The sequence below is a fragment of the Lissotriton vulgaris genome, chromosome 8, assembly GCF_964263255.1.
Source record: "Lissotriton vulgaris chromosome 8, aLisVul1.2, whole genome shotgun sequence".
NCBI classification, from domain to species: domain Eukaryota; kingdom Metazoa; phylum Chordata; class Amphibia; order Caudata; family Salamandridae; genus Lissotriton; species Lissotriton vulgaris.
The window spans coordinates 340815872-340832414 of NC_141696.1; the positions used below are offsets into that span (position 1 = coordinate 340815872).

General features: G+C 43.9%; 1 protein-coding gene across 1 annotated transcript in view; it reads right to left on the reverse strand.

The window, feature by feature from the left end:
* Positions 1–1088: 1088 nt before the first annotated feature.
* KDM6A (lysine demethylase 6A) overlaps positions 1089–16543 on the reverse strand; it is a 789178-nt gene continuing 773723 nt past the window's right edge. The window contains exons 18-19 of the mRNA XM_086936102.1: positions 2413–2583; positions 1089–1987 (exon numbers count right to left, since the gene is read on the reverse strand). Coding sequence (XP_086792228.1) covers positions 1958–1987; positions 2413–2583 — 201 coding nt within the window. The 3' untranslated portion in view covers positions 1089–1957. The remainder of the gene's footprint in view (positions 1988–2412; positions 2584–16543) is intronic.

The following is a 16543-nucleotide window of genomic DNA, read 5'->3' on the forward strand; positions in this document are numbered from 1 at the left end:
AATCCACAGGTAGAAGTATCCATCAAAATGAAAAGTTACTTACCTTTGGCAATAATCTTTTCTGTTGGGCACTACCTGCAGATTCCAGAGTCCCGGTCCGCCTTCTCGGTCAGAGGTGTAGATGATCTGTAGTAACTTGGTTGTGGCTGATTTTCCAAAATGGACTGCAGCTTATTTTGATAGTCTGGTCTCCACCTTGAACAGCATGCATAAAAAGGATGGGTACTATTAGCAGAACACCAGGTGGTGTCTTTTAAGGCTCTGTGATGTCCCATTTGGCTAGGAGCCGGGCAGACTCTGCCAAGGGTACACTTGCTGGTGCTGGAGAGCCATGTCCAGTTTCCAGAATCAGTCCGCTGCCTAGGAAGATTCATGAGTAAAGGAGTCTGCATGTAGATAGATTACTAACCAGAAAGATGGTTACCACAGATAAGTAAAGTGTTCATTGCTAATCCATACCCTTATTTCCTACTTAAAGAATAAAAGAAGTTAATTTTTGATGGAAACAATTTTACAAAATACAGCAGTGCTGCATAAGTTGCTTAAAAAAAGGTCAATGCACTGTACTGAAAATTAAACAAAGTGTCACTATTGCATGTAGTCTAGTTAGTATTCAGTATTCTAGTTAGTATTCAAACACCAACAAAGAATAACATTCGCGATCCTTTAAGATCCAATATCTATATCTACATTACTTTACTTACAACCATGCTGTAGTTTGGGTTGCTATATTTTTCAAGCAACAGTTTATTATATTATTGCAATGAGTGTAATTTGACAGAACAGTCTGAGGGTCTTAAAGATACATACTATATATGTATGTATATAGATAGAAATTTAAAAAAATATTTAAGCTATACTTTAAAGTAGGCACCAATCTACCATATATGTTACAAACACCTTCAATGAGAAAATATAAATCTTTTGAACTGTAAACACGTGCAGATATATATATATATATATATATATATATATATATATATATATATATATATATATATATATAAAAATCTAGTCAGTTGAGGAAAAAAAACACAAGGCAGGGTTCTGTACATAGATTCTTGTTAAAACTCAAACAATAGAAACTCTTTAAACATTAAACAATTTTAATAAAAGTTTCTGTACAATGCTAAGCAGTTTTATTTACAAATAGAAAATGTAAAAGGAGAAGTGTCTGAAATTACACAACTCCTTAAAATTTCAATGGCAGGTAATCTGGAAAAAATAACAGCATTCCATACACAAATATTTTCAAGCAATAAATATGTATTTATAAATAGTGTAAATTTACATCAAGATTAGAAACAAAAATCACAAATCTGAAATTTATTCCTTAGTCTATGTGCAACCCATTTATCTTTGTGACTTGGCTGTTAATTTTATTTTTTTTTACATTTATTTTATTTAGGAAACCAAAGTGTAACGACCATCATGGTTTCAAAAACAAGACAGAAAAACATAAAAGCTTTAAAAAAAATTATCCCACCTAATTTTCACATTTAAAAAAGTTGTCCAAAGAAGACTTAAAATTCTCATCTATCTTATAAAGAAATAACTAACAAAGCTAGTACTTTTTCCAAGGGTAAGATGAAAGGGTAGTGGAGGGTGAAAAAAGAAATGGATGAAAAATTTGCAAAGAAAATGAGAAATACAAAAACGGTGGTCTTCAAGTCAGTAGTTTGTATATTGTTGCCAGTTTTGTCAAATATTTACAAAACGTGGAATTATTTTTTGAAGAACAGCTGGATCAGCATAATTTCAATAAAGTCCTTCTTGGATAGGAGCAGTACTTTCTCCTGTCCAGGTGGTTGACACTCCGCACATGGAAGGTTGCATAGACACAGCTTTCAGCCAGCAGCCTTGTGGGGAAAGCAAAAAATCCGTAAAAAATAAGTGGTGCAGAACTTCATTACTTCCTGAATATCAGAAACAATCAATTACTGTCCATGGAACAATGTCAGGATGAGGAGGATGGCAATGGAGGAGCCTGAGGAAAAAAACAGAAAATAATACTTTTTTTCAGTGTATTATAAACAAAATCTACTCTCAGGTCTAAAACCGTATCTAAACATTTATGTTTGGAATCATAGTTAATGTTAACAAATACTTTATACAAAGAGTTCACTGGGGAGTGGCTGGTATTTTGTAACTTTGATGAATGGGCCTTTAGCTTCCACACAATACACAATACAGAATTAGAAAGTGGCCTCTACCACAATCCTCCACTTTGCAATACATTAGTACAACTAGTCTCATCTTTGCTTTACATACCAGTGCTAACCCATTCATAAATTAACTTTAGAGTATAAGAGAAAAAACAACAATTTTCTGTGCTCATGAGACCTAAGAGTGCATTGATATTTCAGCCCTAAGGTGCAGCTTTCCATGGACTCACTGGTTGCCTTTACTTACTATTGTAAACTGGTCGTAGATTTGCATTAGGTCCTCCAATTTGTATTGTTCTAGCACCACAAAATTTTCCAAGCCTCTACACATCTTACGAGCACAGTCATGGCAATGTACGATATAGGTCTTCTCAAATTTGCTCTCCTTAGTTACAAAAAGAAGATCAAAGACCTCGACCTATTGGAAAGAAATAGTGACATTTTAGGGCTCTTTTTAATACGCCACAATCACTACGCAAGAAAACAAGCTCTATCAACAGAAAACATTAATTATTAAATACTTCTCTTGTATTCTGTTCCGCTGGGCAAGAGGATCCCACAATTTGTTTTAACATTAATACATAGACTTAACTGGAATGCGGACATGGCTCTTGCATACAAATATTCACAGTATCCTTCTTGAGTAATAACAAAAAGAGGCACAGTAGTTGGTGGCAGGGATACTAAAAGGGAACATTGATTCAAAAGAAAAAAGTTTGGAAAAACTGTCCTGCCACATCTGGCATCAGCCACTTAACAATGGCATGTGTGGAGGACCATTTAGCAGTCTCGCTGATTTCCAGGAATGCAACTGCCAACAAATTTAAGATCCTGAATGTTGCATCTTTGCCTTTGATCCTGCACAACAGACTGAAAGGCAATGTTTGTGCTTTCCAAATGCCACATAATGATGTTGTAGAGGTCTACAGATTTTCAAGAAACCATGGAATAGGATAATAAGATGCAATTGCCAACTTTCAATCAAGCTATCTGCCTCCAATGAACAAGTTACTTGCCTTTGTTAAACCTCTTTCAGATAGAGCCCATATTATGCCAGATTCTAAATCTTTTAAATACTTACTCAGGCATCAGACTTCATCTAGACACTGAGTAGCATCTCTAGGCGCACTATGGGACATCAAAGTAGCCGTCTAATAAACATCAGTGACCTGAACTTCGCATCAACAGAGTCGTAGCAGCCAAAGCTCTGGTAGAAGGAGTCCTTAACACTTCCGGGGGCTGCTTCTTGGCCAATGTTTAGCAGATCTTGATCCAGAGCACAATCAAGAGCGAGATGGTCATTTTCTGCATGGGTTTGCCATTCTCTCCCATGAACCCCACAAAGAGCAGATTGCCCACTATGTTTTATCTGGTATTATTGATATAAAAGTGTTCTCCTCCTCTAAGAAGGTTAAGGAAGAGCATGGAACGCCGGTAAGGTGATACTTTGAGGAACGTGGAACAGCGTCACTACTTTCGGAAAAAATTATGCCTGAGTGCTCGGAGTTCGCCAGCCATGCTGATGTTATGACCGTGAGGAACACTGTCGTAAAGATAAGAAGCCACAAGGAAAAACTGTGCTGTGGCTCAAAGCTTGTGCATATCAAATATTATCAGGTTAGGGTTCTACTGTGGCATAGCAAAGGGAGAAATAGAAAATAAAGCAGAGTCCTTTAATAAACACATCTCAACAGGTGATTGAAATAATGAGGTTGGTCCGGCAACCATAAGAAGGCTCAACGGGCCGAAAGGTAACCTTAAAAGGTGCCCAAAACAAAGCCTTGCTGGGCGAGTGACAGAACAAACTACAAAACATCAGATAACCTGGCTTTTAAGGGGGTGTATCTGTCATGTAATGCCCCAAACAACAAATTCATCCCAACAACTGGCGTAGTATAAAGTCTATGTTGAGGGACGCATGGCTGCCAAGATTTTATCAACCACCTCCACAGGCAGGTCCAAGGTGTTGGGCTTTCGCCGCTCAATCCCCGCGCATGAAAGAAGAATGCAGATGGGGTGGTACAGGACCATGCCCTGTTTCTGTGACAGCAGCTCATCCTAGAGGGGCAACCTGAACAGAAGGATAGATCCAGAGCCACTAGAATGACTTGGGTTTGGTTGTTCCTGAGACGAATGTCAGAACACTGGGCAGGAGAGGTATCAACAGGAAGACGTACAGGAGTCCAGAGTTCCACTTGTGGCAGAAGTCTTCTCTGAGAGACAGACACCTTGGGAAAGCCCATGTGCATAACTGCAAACATTGTGCGTTCCCATTCACAGAAAAGACCGTGCACAACCTTTCGGTGTAACTGTCATTCCTGATCAACTAGATGTCTGCAGCTAAGTTTGTTCAAAGATCCCGCCACATGGTTCACCACCAGGAAGAGTCCTTGATGTCCAGCCATTTCTAGAGGGGCAGCATCTTTTGGCACAAGGTTCACCACCCCACCCGCCCTGTTTGTTACAGTGCCACATTGCAGTGGTATTGTCAATGAGCAGCTGTCCCAGTCTTCCCTTGATGGATGGCAGGAAGGCCTTCAATGCCAAGGGGATGGCTCATCTCCAGAAAGTTGATGTGGAGCTTAGCTTTGGCGTGAGACTGAGGCCTCCTATCTCCACCTCTCCCTAGTGCCTGCCCCAGTACAGAAGCAAGGCATCTTCTCTCTGGGTGGGGCAGGAAGAAAGGCCTGCTGCTGACACAATCATGCTCTTTAGCAGTCTCCTCCGAGATGTGGATGTGATCGAAGAGCTTTCTTGATGCTGGGCTCTCTGAGCCTATAGATCTCGCTACAGAGCCCACATTTGCACCTGGGACACTTTGACCAGCAGAATAAAGGAGGCCATCAGTCCCAGCAGCCTCTGTCAACATCACTGAAATCCAGGACTGACGCTAAAAGATCAGGATCATAGCCCTTATGCCCTGGGCATTCCTTTCTGGTTAAAAGAAAATACCAGACCGTGTCAAGAATGGCTCAAAGGAAAGGGAGCATCTGAAATGGAGTCAGGAGAGACTTCGGCACATTTACAGTAAACCCCAAGGACTTCAGGAGGTTCACCGTAGTTTGGAGGTGAGTGATGGCTGCCTTGGGCGACCCTGCTTTTAGCAGCCAGTCGTCGAGGTAGGGGAAGACTGAGACCCCCACGTCTAAAGATGTCCTGTGACCACTACCATCACTTTTGTGACAAGAGAGACGTTGATGAGTCAAGCCAAAATGGGAGCACAGCAAATGGCAAATGCTCCTGTACTACCATGAACCCAGAGAGTACCTGAGGGCCTGCAGGACGGGGATATGATAATAGACATCATACAGGCCTAACACCAACCATCCAGTCTCCAGGGTAGATAAGACCTGGGCCAGGAATCCCCTGCCAGAGCCGCAGAAACACTAAAAAGGCTGATGCAGTTGGCATGGCAGAACAGAAAAACCCAAGGAACGTGCTGCATCCCTGCTTTCTTTGAATGCTTCAGAGTAGTCCACCTTTTCCCTGAAAATGCAAGTCCCATCAAAAGGCGTGTCCATAAGGGACGAATGAATATTGCCTGAGAAACCCGTAGATCTTAACCAGGCGTGGTGACAGATAGCGATGCAAGCACCAATGGCATGCCCAACAGAATTCGTGACATACTGTCCGCAATAGATGATATATTTAGCAGTGTCACAGCCTTCTTAAACAGGCTTGGTTTAGTACTGGACAAAGATCTTCTGGACACTTAGGAGGACTTGATCTAGAGTCCCAGACAGCGTGAGAGTAGCGGCCTCCATGTGTGTGCACGCATGATGACTTGTCTGGAATGTCTTGGGTATGCCTGCTGGTGGAAGTTTGCACTATCAAGCTCTCGGGGGAAAGGTGTTAAGTCAGGAAAGTGGGGTTGCCAAGGGCAGGACGATGGCGCTGTGCTATCTGGCGAGTCACTGGGGGACAAGAACAAGGGTTGGCCCAGGCCCGTAGTGTCAGTGAGGCCCTCCTAATGATCTGCTCCAGTTGAAGAACTTCGGCCAGACATTAGTTTTATCATCAAAATGGGAAAGGATTACTGTTGTCAATCGTTTGTAATAGGACGAGCAAATGTCCCAGTGGTCAAATAATATTTATCTTTATTCTTCATTATATAAAACATAGCCACAGTCAACCTGTTTCGTTCTTTTACAGTAAGAGGAAATTCTTCAGGGCAAACAATCTTGTCATATTTCATTACAATCTTTGTATTTCATACTCAGTTATGTTGTGTGTTCGGTTTCACATGATAATTGTGCCAGCTCTGAAAATGTGTAATGGGATATTTTAGATCAGAGAAACATGGGCAACTCTTTACGAACGAGAGTGCCATGCGAACTGAATTGTTTATGGTCCCTAACCATATTGAGTTTTTGTAGATTATTAAATGTGATTCTTTTTGTATCGTATAAGCTTGCCCAGTATCACATGCCCAGCTATTGAGAGTGAGTAGGAGATAGGGAGGAACTTTTAGCAATTTTAAGGCCCCAATACATTAAAAGAAACACAAAATGAACTGAATGGTGGTGCGTTTGAGTAAAAAAAAATGGAATGTTTTTGACCACATGGGGTTGCCTCATGTCTGATACATGACCCACCTAGAAAAAAATATTTTGGAGATTTTTGTTTTTTTGTTTTAGTGGTCCGATTTATTCTATTTGTATTCAATATATTTGGTTCCATCAAAATTCAGAATTATAAAAGCAGTGCTTCATTTGTGCTTTCCTAACTGGTGGTATATTTTAAAATATTTATACAATACCTTTACATGTATTTCAATGATATTTTAATAGGAAAAAAAATAACACCATAGAGCCTCTCCTTTCAAACTCCAGCTAGATTGTGACATAGTTAAAAAAAAAACTTTATTCACAGCTGCAGGATCATGTATTTTCGCATTACATTACAGTGTCAACATATTAGCCGGTGCTTTCTATTTTCACCCCGTGCATGTCCCCAACTTATTGTTTCTCAACAGTGCTACTAAACAGGAGACCTTTAACCTTAGTAATATACAATTCTGTCTCATTTCGGCCTCATAAGATAATACAAAGGTATTGTCCTAACATCCCTTCACCCTCCCACCTCCCCACACCCTTTTGTGTACATGAACTTCCCATCTCCCGGCGGTAGATCAATTTTCCCATCTACATTGTGCTCGGACGTATCTGGCTGATGTAGTCGGTAATGTATGTTGCCTCGTGGGGCCTTACAGGTAATGGTACTAAGAATAAGAATGACTAGGGCACTCCCTCTCTCACTATATTCATTGTGACTTTTCCTGTCTATGTTTCCAGCCCGTCCCCCACACTCTGGTTGAGGTCCTCGCTTTCCAGTGTAACAAGCATAGCTTCCCATTCCTGGGAGATTGAAAATTTCTGGAGGCCCTGTGTTTCCTCCCTCCGCAGTTTTGTCCCCTCTGCCCTTCCCCATTTAAGCACCTCTGCCTGCCATCGGAGTATCCCTGGGGGTCTAGAGGACATCCATCTCATTGTGTTTGTCTTGAGTTCCAACAGCAATGCTAGGTCCAGCAGTTTCAATCGGGCCTTTAGCGCTTTAGGTCTTCTGCGCATAATTGGGAGATGATGAGGTTTTTTTGAGGCAAACCAAACCGATATAGATAAATCTATATATATCTATAGATTTATAGAGCTATATATACACACACACACACTCTTGTACTATATGGCTTCATTTACAATCGCTCAAATACAGTAATATACTCTGCCCATTGATTCTAATTGATATCTTGTCCCTAAAATAGATGTTTCGTTTGACTTCGATAGACTTATGAATTCCCCATTGTATTTACATCAAGGTGACACGTAGAATGAACTTACATGTTCATGTTAGTGTTTATAACATTGAAATTAACTTTCATGTTTTTAATGCATGAGTTTTGAATTCATGTTCTTATTTAAGGATTGATTTTAGCTTCATTATCAAATTCAGTTTTAAATGAAACAACACAACATATCGGAGGATAAAATACCGGGTTTGCAATAAAATATCACAAGATTGTTTGCTCTGTACAAGTTCCACTTTTGTAAAGGAATAAAACGTGTTGGCTGTGGCTATGATCATTTGGATATAATGAAGAATAAAGAAAAACGTTTGGTCTCATCACAAATGACTGATGGCAGTGTGCCTTTCCCAGTTTTGATGAACAAAAGTGGTCTGCATTAGGTTGCAGTTGTACTTCGAGCAGCTGAATACAGGTTGAATAAGCACCTGTGGCCGGCATCTACACAATGGAATAATTGGGGTTGTGCTGGGTTATCATTTTTTCCACAGCTGCGGATTGTGCGTATTCAGAATGTAAATTTGACCTCCAAGGTGGAGATCTAAATGCCAAGAACCTTGGCTGCCATCTGCATAACCATTGCGAAGCAGGCGGTTTACACAGTGGCAGGGGCTCTTTGTGGTATGGTTGCCTAAACTCTCCTGCACTATACTCATTATCGTAGTCTGTTCCAAATAAAGAAGGTAGTGTTTGAGGCCTGGCTTGCGGAACCAGGACATTAAGTGGCTCAGGTGGAGCGGGCAAAGGCTGCGGTCCGATGGACACCGAATACGGCCTCAGTCGAGTTTGGGGCGGCTCAGAGAGTTCAATAGGTTGCGCAGCATCCTCAGGTGTCAATGGACTGAATGGACATTCTAGGAACTGGTGCAGAATATGGAATCATAAGCGGAGTTAGAAACGGGGGCAATAGAGCCCTGATGAGTGGTTCTGATAGCTCAAATGGTACCAAGGGCAAATCAGTCAGTGGTATCCCAGAAGGATGACCTTTCGGTTCTGTGGGGCCTGTAAACATGTCAGAGGGAGTCAGAAAAGACCTAAATAGTCCTAGCATGGGCTTGCAGCACTCTTGGATCTGCCTCAATATCGCAGACAGCCCTGGAAACTCAGGCTGTGCTGGGACAAATTGCAATATTGGGTCCAATGTCAACTGACTTTGGGAGCAAGATCGATAGGCATGACGATGTCCTTGTACCTTCTCAGATGTATGAGAGTGGGAGTGAGAGAGCTTTTCTTAGCATTAATCAAAGATTTGTAGAGAATCAATTATAGACCTCAGCATTGGCTTCTGGACCGGAACACAATTGAGACCAACCTTTGGAATTGGAAAGCTTGGTGACGAAGAGTTTTGCCTCATGGTCCCAAATGGCCTTTGGAGTCACTGACGCACAGCCACAGCAGGCCTTTGAGTCATGAGCACCAAAGCACCACAGGCAAACCTGATCGGGATCCGTCAAAGAAATCTGCTTGCAAAACTCCCTTTAAAGATTAAACCCGGTATTCTTGGGAGGGGGACATTTCCCTTGCAAATCGGTTTTGCAATTTCTGAGGTAAATGGTTCTCTAAAGAGATCAGAGGTACCTCCGCATCTGCAGCTGGCAGTGTGGAGAGGAAAGAACTGACACCATGCTATGGTGGCACCTGTATAGGTACCATGTAGTCGCTTCTAGTGGGAACAACCATGAACTGAACAATGCCATCTACTGGCATGCAGGGGTACTGCTCAAAAATGTACAGATCCAGTCTAATGCCTGGGGATACTTTTAAGGTAAGGAATCTGCAGCCAGAAGTCTCTATCACATGTCATCATGTGCGGGTGGCGTCTATATGGCCTTGCATTTTATTTGAGCACTGTCCGAGCGGAGCCTCAGTGAGCTACCTGACAGCATGCAGGTATACTACTCAAAAGTTTCCGGATCCAGTATGACGCCTGGGGAAGAAGACAAAAGGTGAGGCATCATCGCAGAACACGAACTCATTTTGATTGGAAGGTATTAGTCTACAGGTGAAAACTGAATTAAGAGTAAAAATATAAGTGCCACTTATGCCAAGGAACTTCATGAATATTCCCACTGCAAAATGTTACTATTAATCTAAACAGGAAGCAAACCATCAAATCTTTAACAAACCTTAGGGAAGACGCATACTACACAGCATGCTCAAAAATGTCCTGTGTACTCGTATTAACAATAACATATTTCTAAACAAAGCTGAAATAGGGGAAAGAAGACCAAAACCTACAACAAAAAACCTATAAAAAAAACAGTAAACCATGTTTTTTCTGGACAAATGGTGTTGGACACTTTAATTACATACAGGTCATCATCAATGAGTTTAATATATTCAAAACCAAGTCCTCTGTCTGAAAATGAAGAATGTTTACCCCTGGGGTGAATCAGGCCTGCATTCACTACTATATTCATAAAAGGAGTTGGATATCTGTAAAGAGGAGGCTATAATGCTCCTGACTGGCTAGATCATCCACATCATGGAAGACATCAGAGGATAAAGCAGGAAGGCAATGAATAGGTTGAAAGTGTTTCACAAGAGTCTTCCTTCATAAGATAGCAGCTGCTATTTTTTACTTGGAGGTTATAATATCACAGATTTGGGCTAAAACGTTATTTTATTCCTAGTAAAATGGTTGTGTAATCTGGCACAGAGAACTACTGGTATTCTCTTATTTTATGAAAAAGCAAGTACAAAGGACTGCGGATTCCAAGTAGTAAGACACTGCTATTTGTAGATGCGTGATGCTCCTTCTGCTCAGTTTCAAAAGATATAAATAACATGGAGAAGAAAACAAGTTACTTACCTGTAACTTTGGTTCCCCAGTATTGGTAACTTTCATAGATTCCCATGCTTTTGTATCATTCCTAGTCGTCGGAATGGGAGCCTCGGTAACAAAAATACCATAGCAGTAGGTACAAAAGAGAAAGAAAAAGGCCTTGGCCTCATTCCCTTTTGTAGCATATCACCCTCTTTTTGTAAAAGAGACCAAACTTAGGCATCAGCTAATCAGAAGTGCCTCACCCCATAGAACCCTCCTGAAGTAACCTCAGAGCCTCAGATTTTCGTAGCCGTTGTGTATCAGTCACCATATCTGTTGTAGGCTGAGCTTTCCTCGGGGAGGTGGGTGGGTGCATGGGAATCTATGAAAGTTACCAATACTGGGGAACCAAAGTTACAGGTAAGCAACTTGTTTTCTTGCCACAGTATTGGAACTTTCATAGATTCCCTTGCTTTTGTATCGGAGTAGCAAGCAGTTCGCAATAAAAAACACATTTTGTGTAATAAATACATTGCAATAGCCAACATGACAAAGATACAATGGGCCAGATGTAGGAGCCCTAATACCGGCCTTAGGGCATGTCTGTGTGCCACATGGCACACAAGTCCGGAATTGGGGTGCTAGAGGGTGTCAAAGTGACACCCCCTGCACCCTTGCAGGATTCGGTATTTACCGAATCGGTAAATACCGACTCTTACAGATTCGGTAATTTTTTACCTACATCTGCCTCCTTCCAATTTAAAGACTCTTAAATACCGAATCGGTATGAGTCGGTATTTAAGAGTCGGTAAATCGGATTTACCTACATCTGGCCCAAAATGTGCAAACAACGAAAGGTGGGATAGAAAGGAAAGCTCACCAATTATTGGAAGAGGTTCCTCAGGAAAGCCTGTCCCACTGCCGCATCATCTCGCTGTAAGGACTCCAAGCAGTAATGCTTGGTAAAGTTGTCGACGCTGCTCCAGGTAGCAGCTCTGCAAATATCTTTAATCTGTACCCCCGCAAAGAGGGCCGTTGAAGATGCCACTGATCTTGTGGAATGTGCACGAATCGAGGTTTCCCTGCCGCAGTATGGCAATGCAGCATGGCACTTGTGATCCATCTTGCTACCCCCTGCTTGGACAGCGGGAGACCTTTCCTTGGACCACCAAAGGCAACAAACAATTGAGAGGATTTCCGAAATCCCTTAGTACGTTCCAAGTAGAATTTTAAACACCGCTGTACATCCAAAGAATGTAGCGTCTTTTCCGCTGGTGTAGCCGGTTGAGGAAAGAACGCTTTCAGAATAACCGGCTCATTCAAGTGGAAGTCCGAGGGTACCTTAGGTTTGGTATGAACCTAAGATTAGTTCTCAAGATTACAGTGTCTCTTAAATTGTAAGAAAGGTTCCATGGATAGTAAGTTCCTGCAACTCTCCAATCCGTCTAGCCGATGTGAGGGCGAGGAGTAGAGCCAATTTCCATGAAAGGAACTTAATGTCAGAACGATGAATTGGTTCAAATGCGCTTTTCATGAGCTGAGAGGGGACTAGATTTAAATGCCAAGTAGGAGGCGGAGGCCTAACTGGTGGATAGACTCTGAACAAGCCCTTTAGAAATAGTTTGACAATCCTGGAAGACCACAACGAAGGTCCAGACCTTCTGTACCTCGAAATGGCTGCCAAATGAACTTTAATTGACGAATGGGCTAATCCCGACTTAGCCAGGGATAGCAGATAAAGCAGAATCTGATGAGGCTTTGAAGCAAAGGGGTCCTTTTGTTCTCTCCTACACCAGATACAAAACTTTTTCCATGTAAACTTGTAGGCCCTTTTCGTTGAAGGAGCCCTCGCCTGGGAGAGGACCTCCTTAATCTCGCTCGAGATGGGGAGATTCATAAACTCCCGCTGCTCAGGAGCCATGCTGTCAGGTGTAATGACTGTGGATCTGGGTGCCAAACCTGTCCTTCGGACATTGTGAGGAGATCTGGACTAGTCCTCAAGGGAAGAGGAGGAGCTAGTGACAACAGATGGAGTTCCGTGAACCACAACTGTCTCGGCCAAGCAGGGGCTATCAAGATCATCCTGCATGGTTCCACTTTGATCTTCCTGATGATCCGCTGGATCAGAGGGATGGGGGGAAAGGCGTAGACAAATGTCCTTGACCAGGCTATCGAAAGCACATTCCCCAATGACCCTTGGTGGTGAAATCTGCTTGCATAAGACCGGCATTTCTTGTTGGTCGGTGTGGCAAAGAGCTCCACCTCCGGTCTGCCCCACTGGCTGAAGACCTCTTCCAGAACACTCTGGTTCAACTCCCACTAGTGGCTGACTCAGGATGACCTGCTCAGCCTGTCGGCGTTCTTGTTTAGAACTCCTGGCAAGTGTTCCGCCTTTAGCGATATTCCGTGAAGTATCGCCGATTCCCAGATTTGTTGAGCTTCCTGCGACAACAGAAGAGACCTGGTTCCTCCTCCTTTGTTCACATAGTGCATAGCCGTGGTGTGGTCCATCCTGATTAGCACTTGTGAACCTCCTAAGCGGGGAAGAAAGGCTTGCAGAGCCAGTCTTATTGCTCTTAGCTCCAAAAGATTGATGTGGAGCCGTTGATCATGAGGGGACCAATGGCCGCTGACATGTAGGTCTTGCATCACTGCTCCCAACCCTCCAATGACGCGTCCATTGTTACTACTTGAGGAGACGGATCGTGAGGTGACATAGGTGTTGAGCTCCTTGAGATCTAAAATGGGGTGCCATTTCTCCAGAGTCTTCCTTACCAGGAAGAACCTGGAATAGAACCCTTGTCCCTTTTGATTGGAGGGGACCGGCTCTATCGCTCCCTTCCGGAGCATCTGCTGGACTTCGAGCCGCAGGAGACGCAGGTGTTTCGATGGAATGGCTGCCGGGGGCTTGGGTGGAGGGACTTGCGTAAATTCCAAGGTATGTCCTTTCCGAATGATGTTGAGCACCCAACGACCCGAAGTTATTTTGGACCAATTCTGAAGGTATTTGGTTACCCTGCCTCCAACTGATTACTTTTTGGAGGAGGGTCCAGTAGGAAGAGCCAGGAGGCCGCTATTGGCGCTTGGACGCATCCCATCCCCGGCTAGCCTGTTTCCCCTTATTGTAAGGCCTGGAGTAGTTAGAAGATGGGCCTTGTCTCTGTTGAGAAGGCTGGCGGTACTGCTGGGAACCTGAGCCATTGGATGAATAACGCTGCTGTTGATAGGATCCCCTGTAGTTTTTACCTCTGCAACCCTTGAAAGGAGACTTGCGGTATTGAAGGGTACCTAAGGATCTGGCGGTCTCCGTGTCTTTATTGATCTCCTGAAGAGTGTCATCGATTAGCTTCCCAAATAGTGCTTCCCCATCAAAGGAAAGATCCAGGACTTTGTTTTGAATATCCGGTCGAAACCAGGTAGCCTTCAGCCACCCCTGGCGACGCAGGACTGCAGCCTCAGCCAGGGAATGAAACGCTGTTGTTGGAATGTTCATGGCAGAGTCAATGATCTCCATTGACGTCGCCTCTCCCTCCTGCAAGATCTTTTTTGTCTCTGATGTTGATTCTGGAGGTAGCTGGTCCAGGAACGGAGCAACATCACACCAAAGTTGGCGCTCGTATCTGCCCAATATCGCCAGGGCATTGGCAGCTCGCACCAGAAGACTCGCCATTGACGAGAATAGTTTCCCAGCATTATCCAATCTCCGCCCTTCCTTGTCCTGGAGGAGTTGTTAAGGGAGCCGAGGGGTTGCGGGTTTTCCTCTGCCCTGCTTGCGAAATAACCAAGTCTGGTTTGGGATGGCCCGTTAAGGCCACTGGCCCATCATCAGGTGCTCTATATTTCTTATCCAGACGCAGTAGCACAGGGACCACCGTCGCTGGGTTCTTCATAGCCTTAAGGCCTTCTTTCCACAGATGATCTACTATAGGTATGGACCTTGTCGTCTTCCGATAGGGTTCCTTGAAGTCGTACAAGAAACAATCTGTGGCCACCGCAGGCATAGCCAATTTGAACCTGCCAGCTGCTCTCTCCATCAGCTGATGGAAACCTCCTACGTCCGCTGGCGGGGAATCTACTGGATCCGGGGAATCTACTGGATCCGTAACTGGGGATGAAGGGTCCTGAATGATGTATTCATCCCATTCAGTCGTATGATCCGAATTTTGATCCTCACCTGAGGAATCATCATGGGCGTCTGCCGGCCTGGAAGGTTCTTGCGGAAAGGGTGCTTGAGGCTGAGGGGACGCCTGAGCAGGTAATCCAGGAGTAGCCGTTGAGGCAGAAGCCAAGACAGGCGTTGAAGGCCAGAACCGGCCTAGTAGCCTTAGATTTGTAGTCCTGCAGCATCTTTTGCAGGTCTTGTAGGAATGAGGATGGTACTGTAACCATATCCTGCCCAGTATAATGTTGTGACTGAGCCGCCTGATGATGGTCACCATCCTCCTGGTCATATCCCCCTCTAGAGTCAGTCTCATGACATTTGACCAGAAGTTGAGAGGGACTGTTGGCATAGCCATGAGTCCTGGTCATCCTCATCTGACTCCCTTTCCTCAAAGAGCAAAGCTGGTGGCAAGGGGGTCACTCTCCTAGGAGATGTCATCTCCGGCGTTATTCTTGTGACTGAAATTGTAATACTTTTTTCAGATGACAATATTGCCAACGGTTCCGTCGACGATGGTTGCACACTAGTCGACGAGATTGGTGTCGTCGATGTCGTCTACGATCGAAACTGTCGACGCTCCAGCTGTCGTCGTCAAAGTTGTCGTCGTCGATGCTCTCGTCGACGACACAGTCGTCGACATCACCATCGTCGTCAACGCTGTTACTCTCGTCGTCGATGCTGTGGTTCTCGTTGACGCAGTCGGCAAAAATCCTGTCGACGCTGACGAACCTGCAGTCGACTCTTCCTTTTTCGACAACGATCCCTTAGTCGACAGAACCAATTTCAATTTCGTCTTCAATTTCTTCGTCGACGGAAAGTCCGCCGTCGCCGCCTTCATCGTTGAGGACTTGGAACTCCTCTCAGAAGATTGGGAAGAGGGTTTCTTGAAGGCTGGGTCAGTCTTCGCACCCTTGGAAGGCATAGATGGTCCTACCCTCTCCTTTTCACCGTGGTGAGGAGATTCGCTTGGACCCATGCTCTCAGACTCTCTGGGGGTCTTTTTTGAGGCCTTAGAGTTATGTTCCACAGAAGGAGAAGGGGAACCCCTACCCCTTTTGACTGACCTTCTGGATGACCCAGCTGATGAGGACTCCTCACTGTCACTGGAAACTCCATGTTTACTCTCCTTCTGTTTCTGAAGCTAGGTCAAAAGTCTACCAGCACGATCCCGGAGGGTCTTGGTAGAGAAAGTGCGGCAGATTTTACAGTCCTCCGCTTTATGATCCGGATAAAGGCAATAGATACAATCATTATGCCTATCTTCCACAAACAACCTTTTCTTGCCACAGGTGGAGCAGGGCTCGAAAAGGGCCTTCTTTTCCTTGTCAGCCATCCTTAAACAATCCTGAAGAGAAATTCTTCAGAACATTTGAAGAAAATCCTTTGAATAGAGAAGAAATTAGCAGAGCTCAAAGCAGACTCCCTAAGCACAACGTGCGGTAGAAAATCAGAGGCTCTGAGGGTCCTTCAGGAGGGTTCTATGGGGTGAGGCACTTCTGATTGGCTGATGCCTAAGTTTGGTCTCTTTTACAAAAAGAGGTTGATATGCTACAAAAGGGAATGAGGCCTAGGCCTTTTTCTTTCTCTTTTGTACCTACTGCTATGGTATTTTTGTTACAGAGGCTCCCATTCCGACGACGGGGAATGAT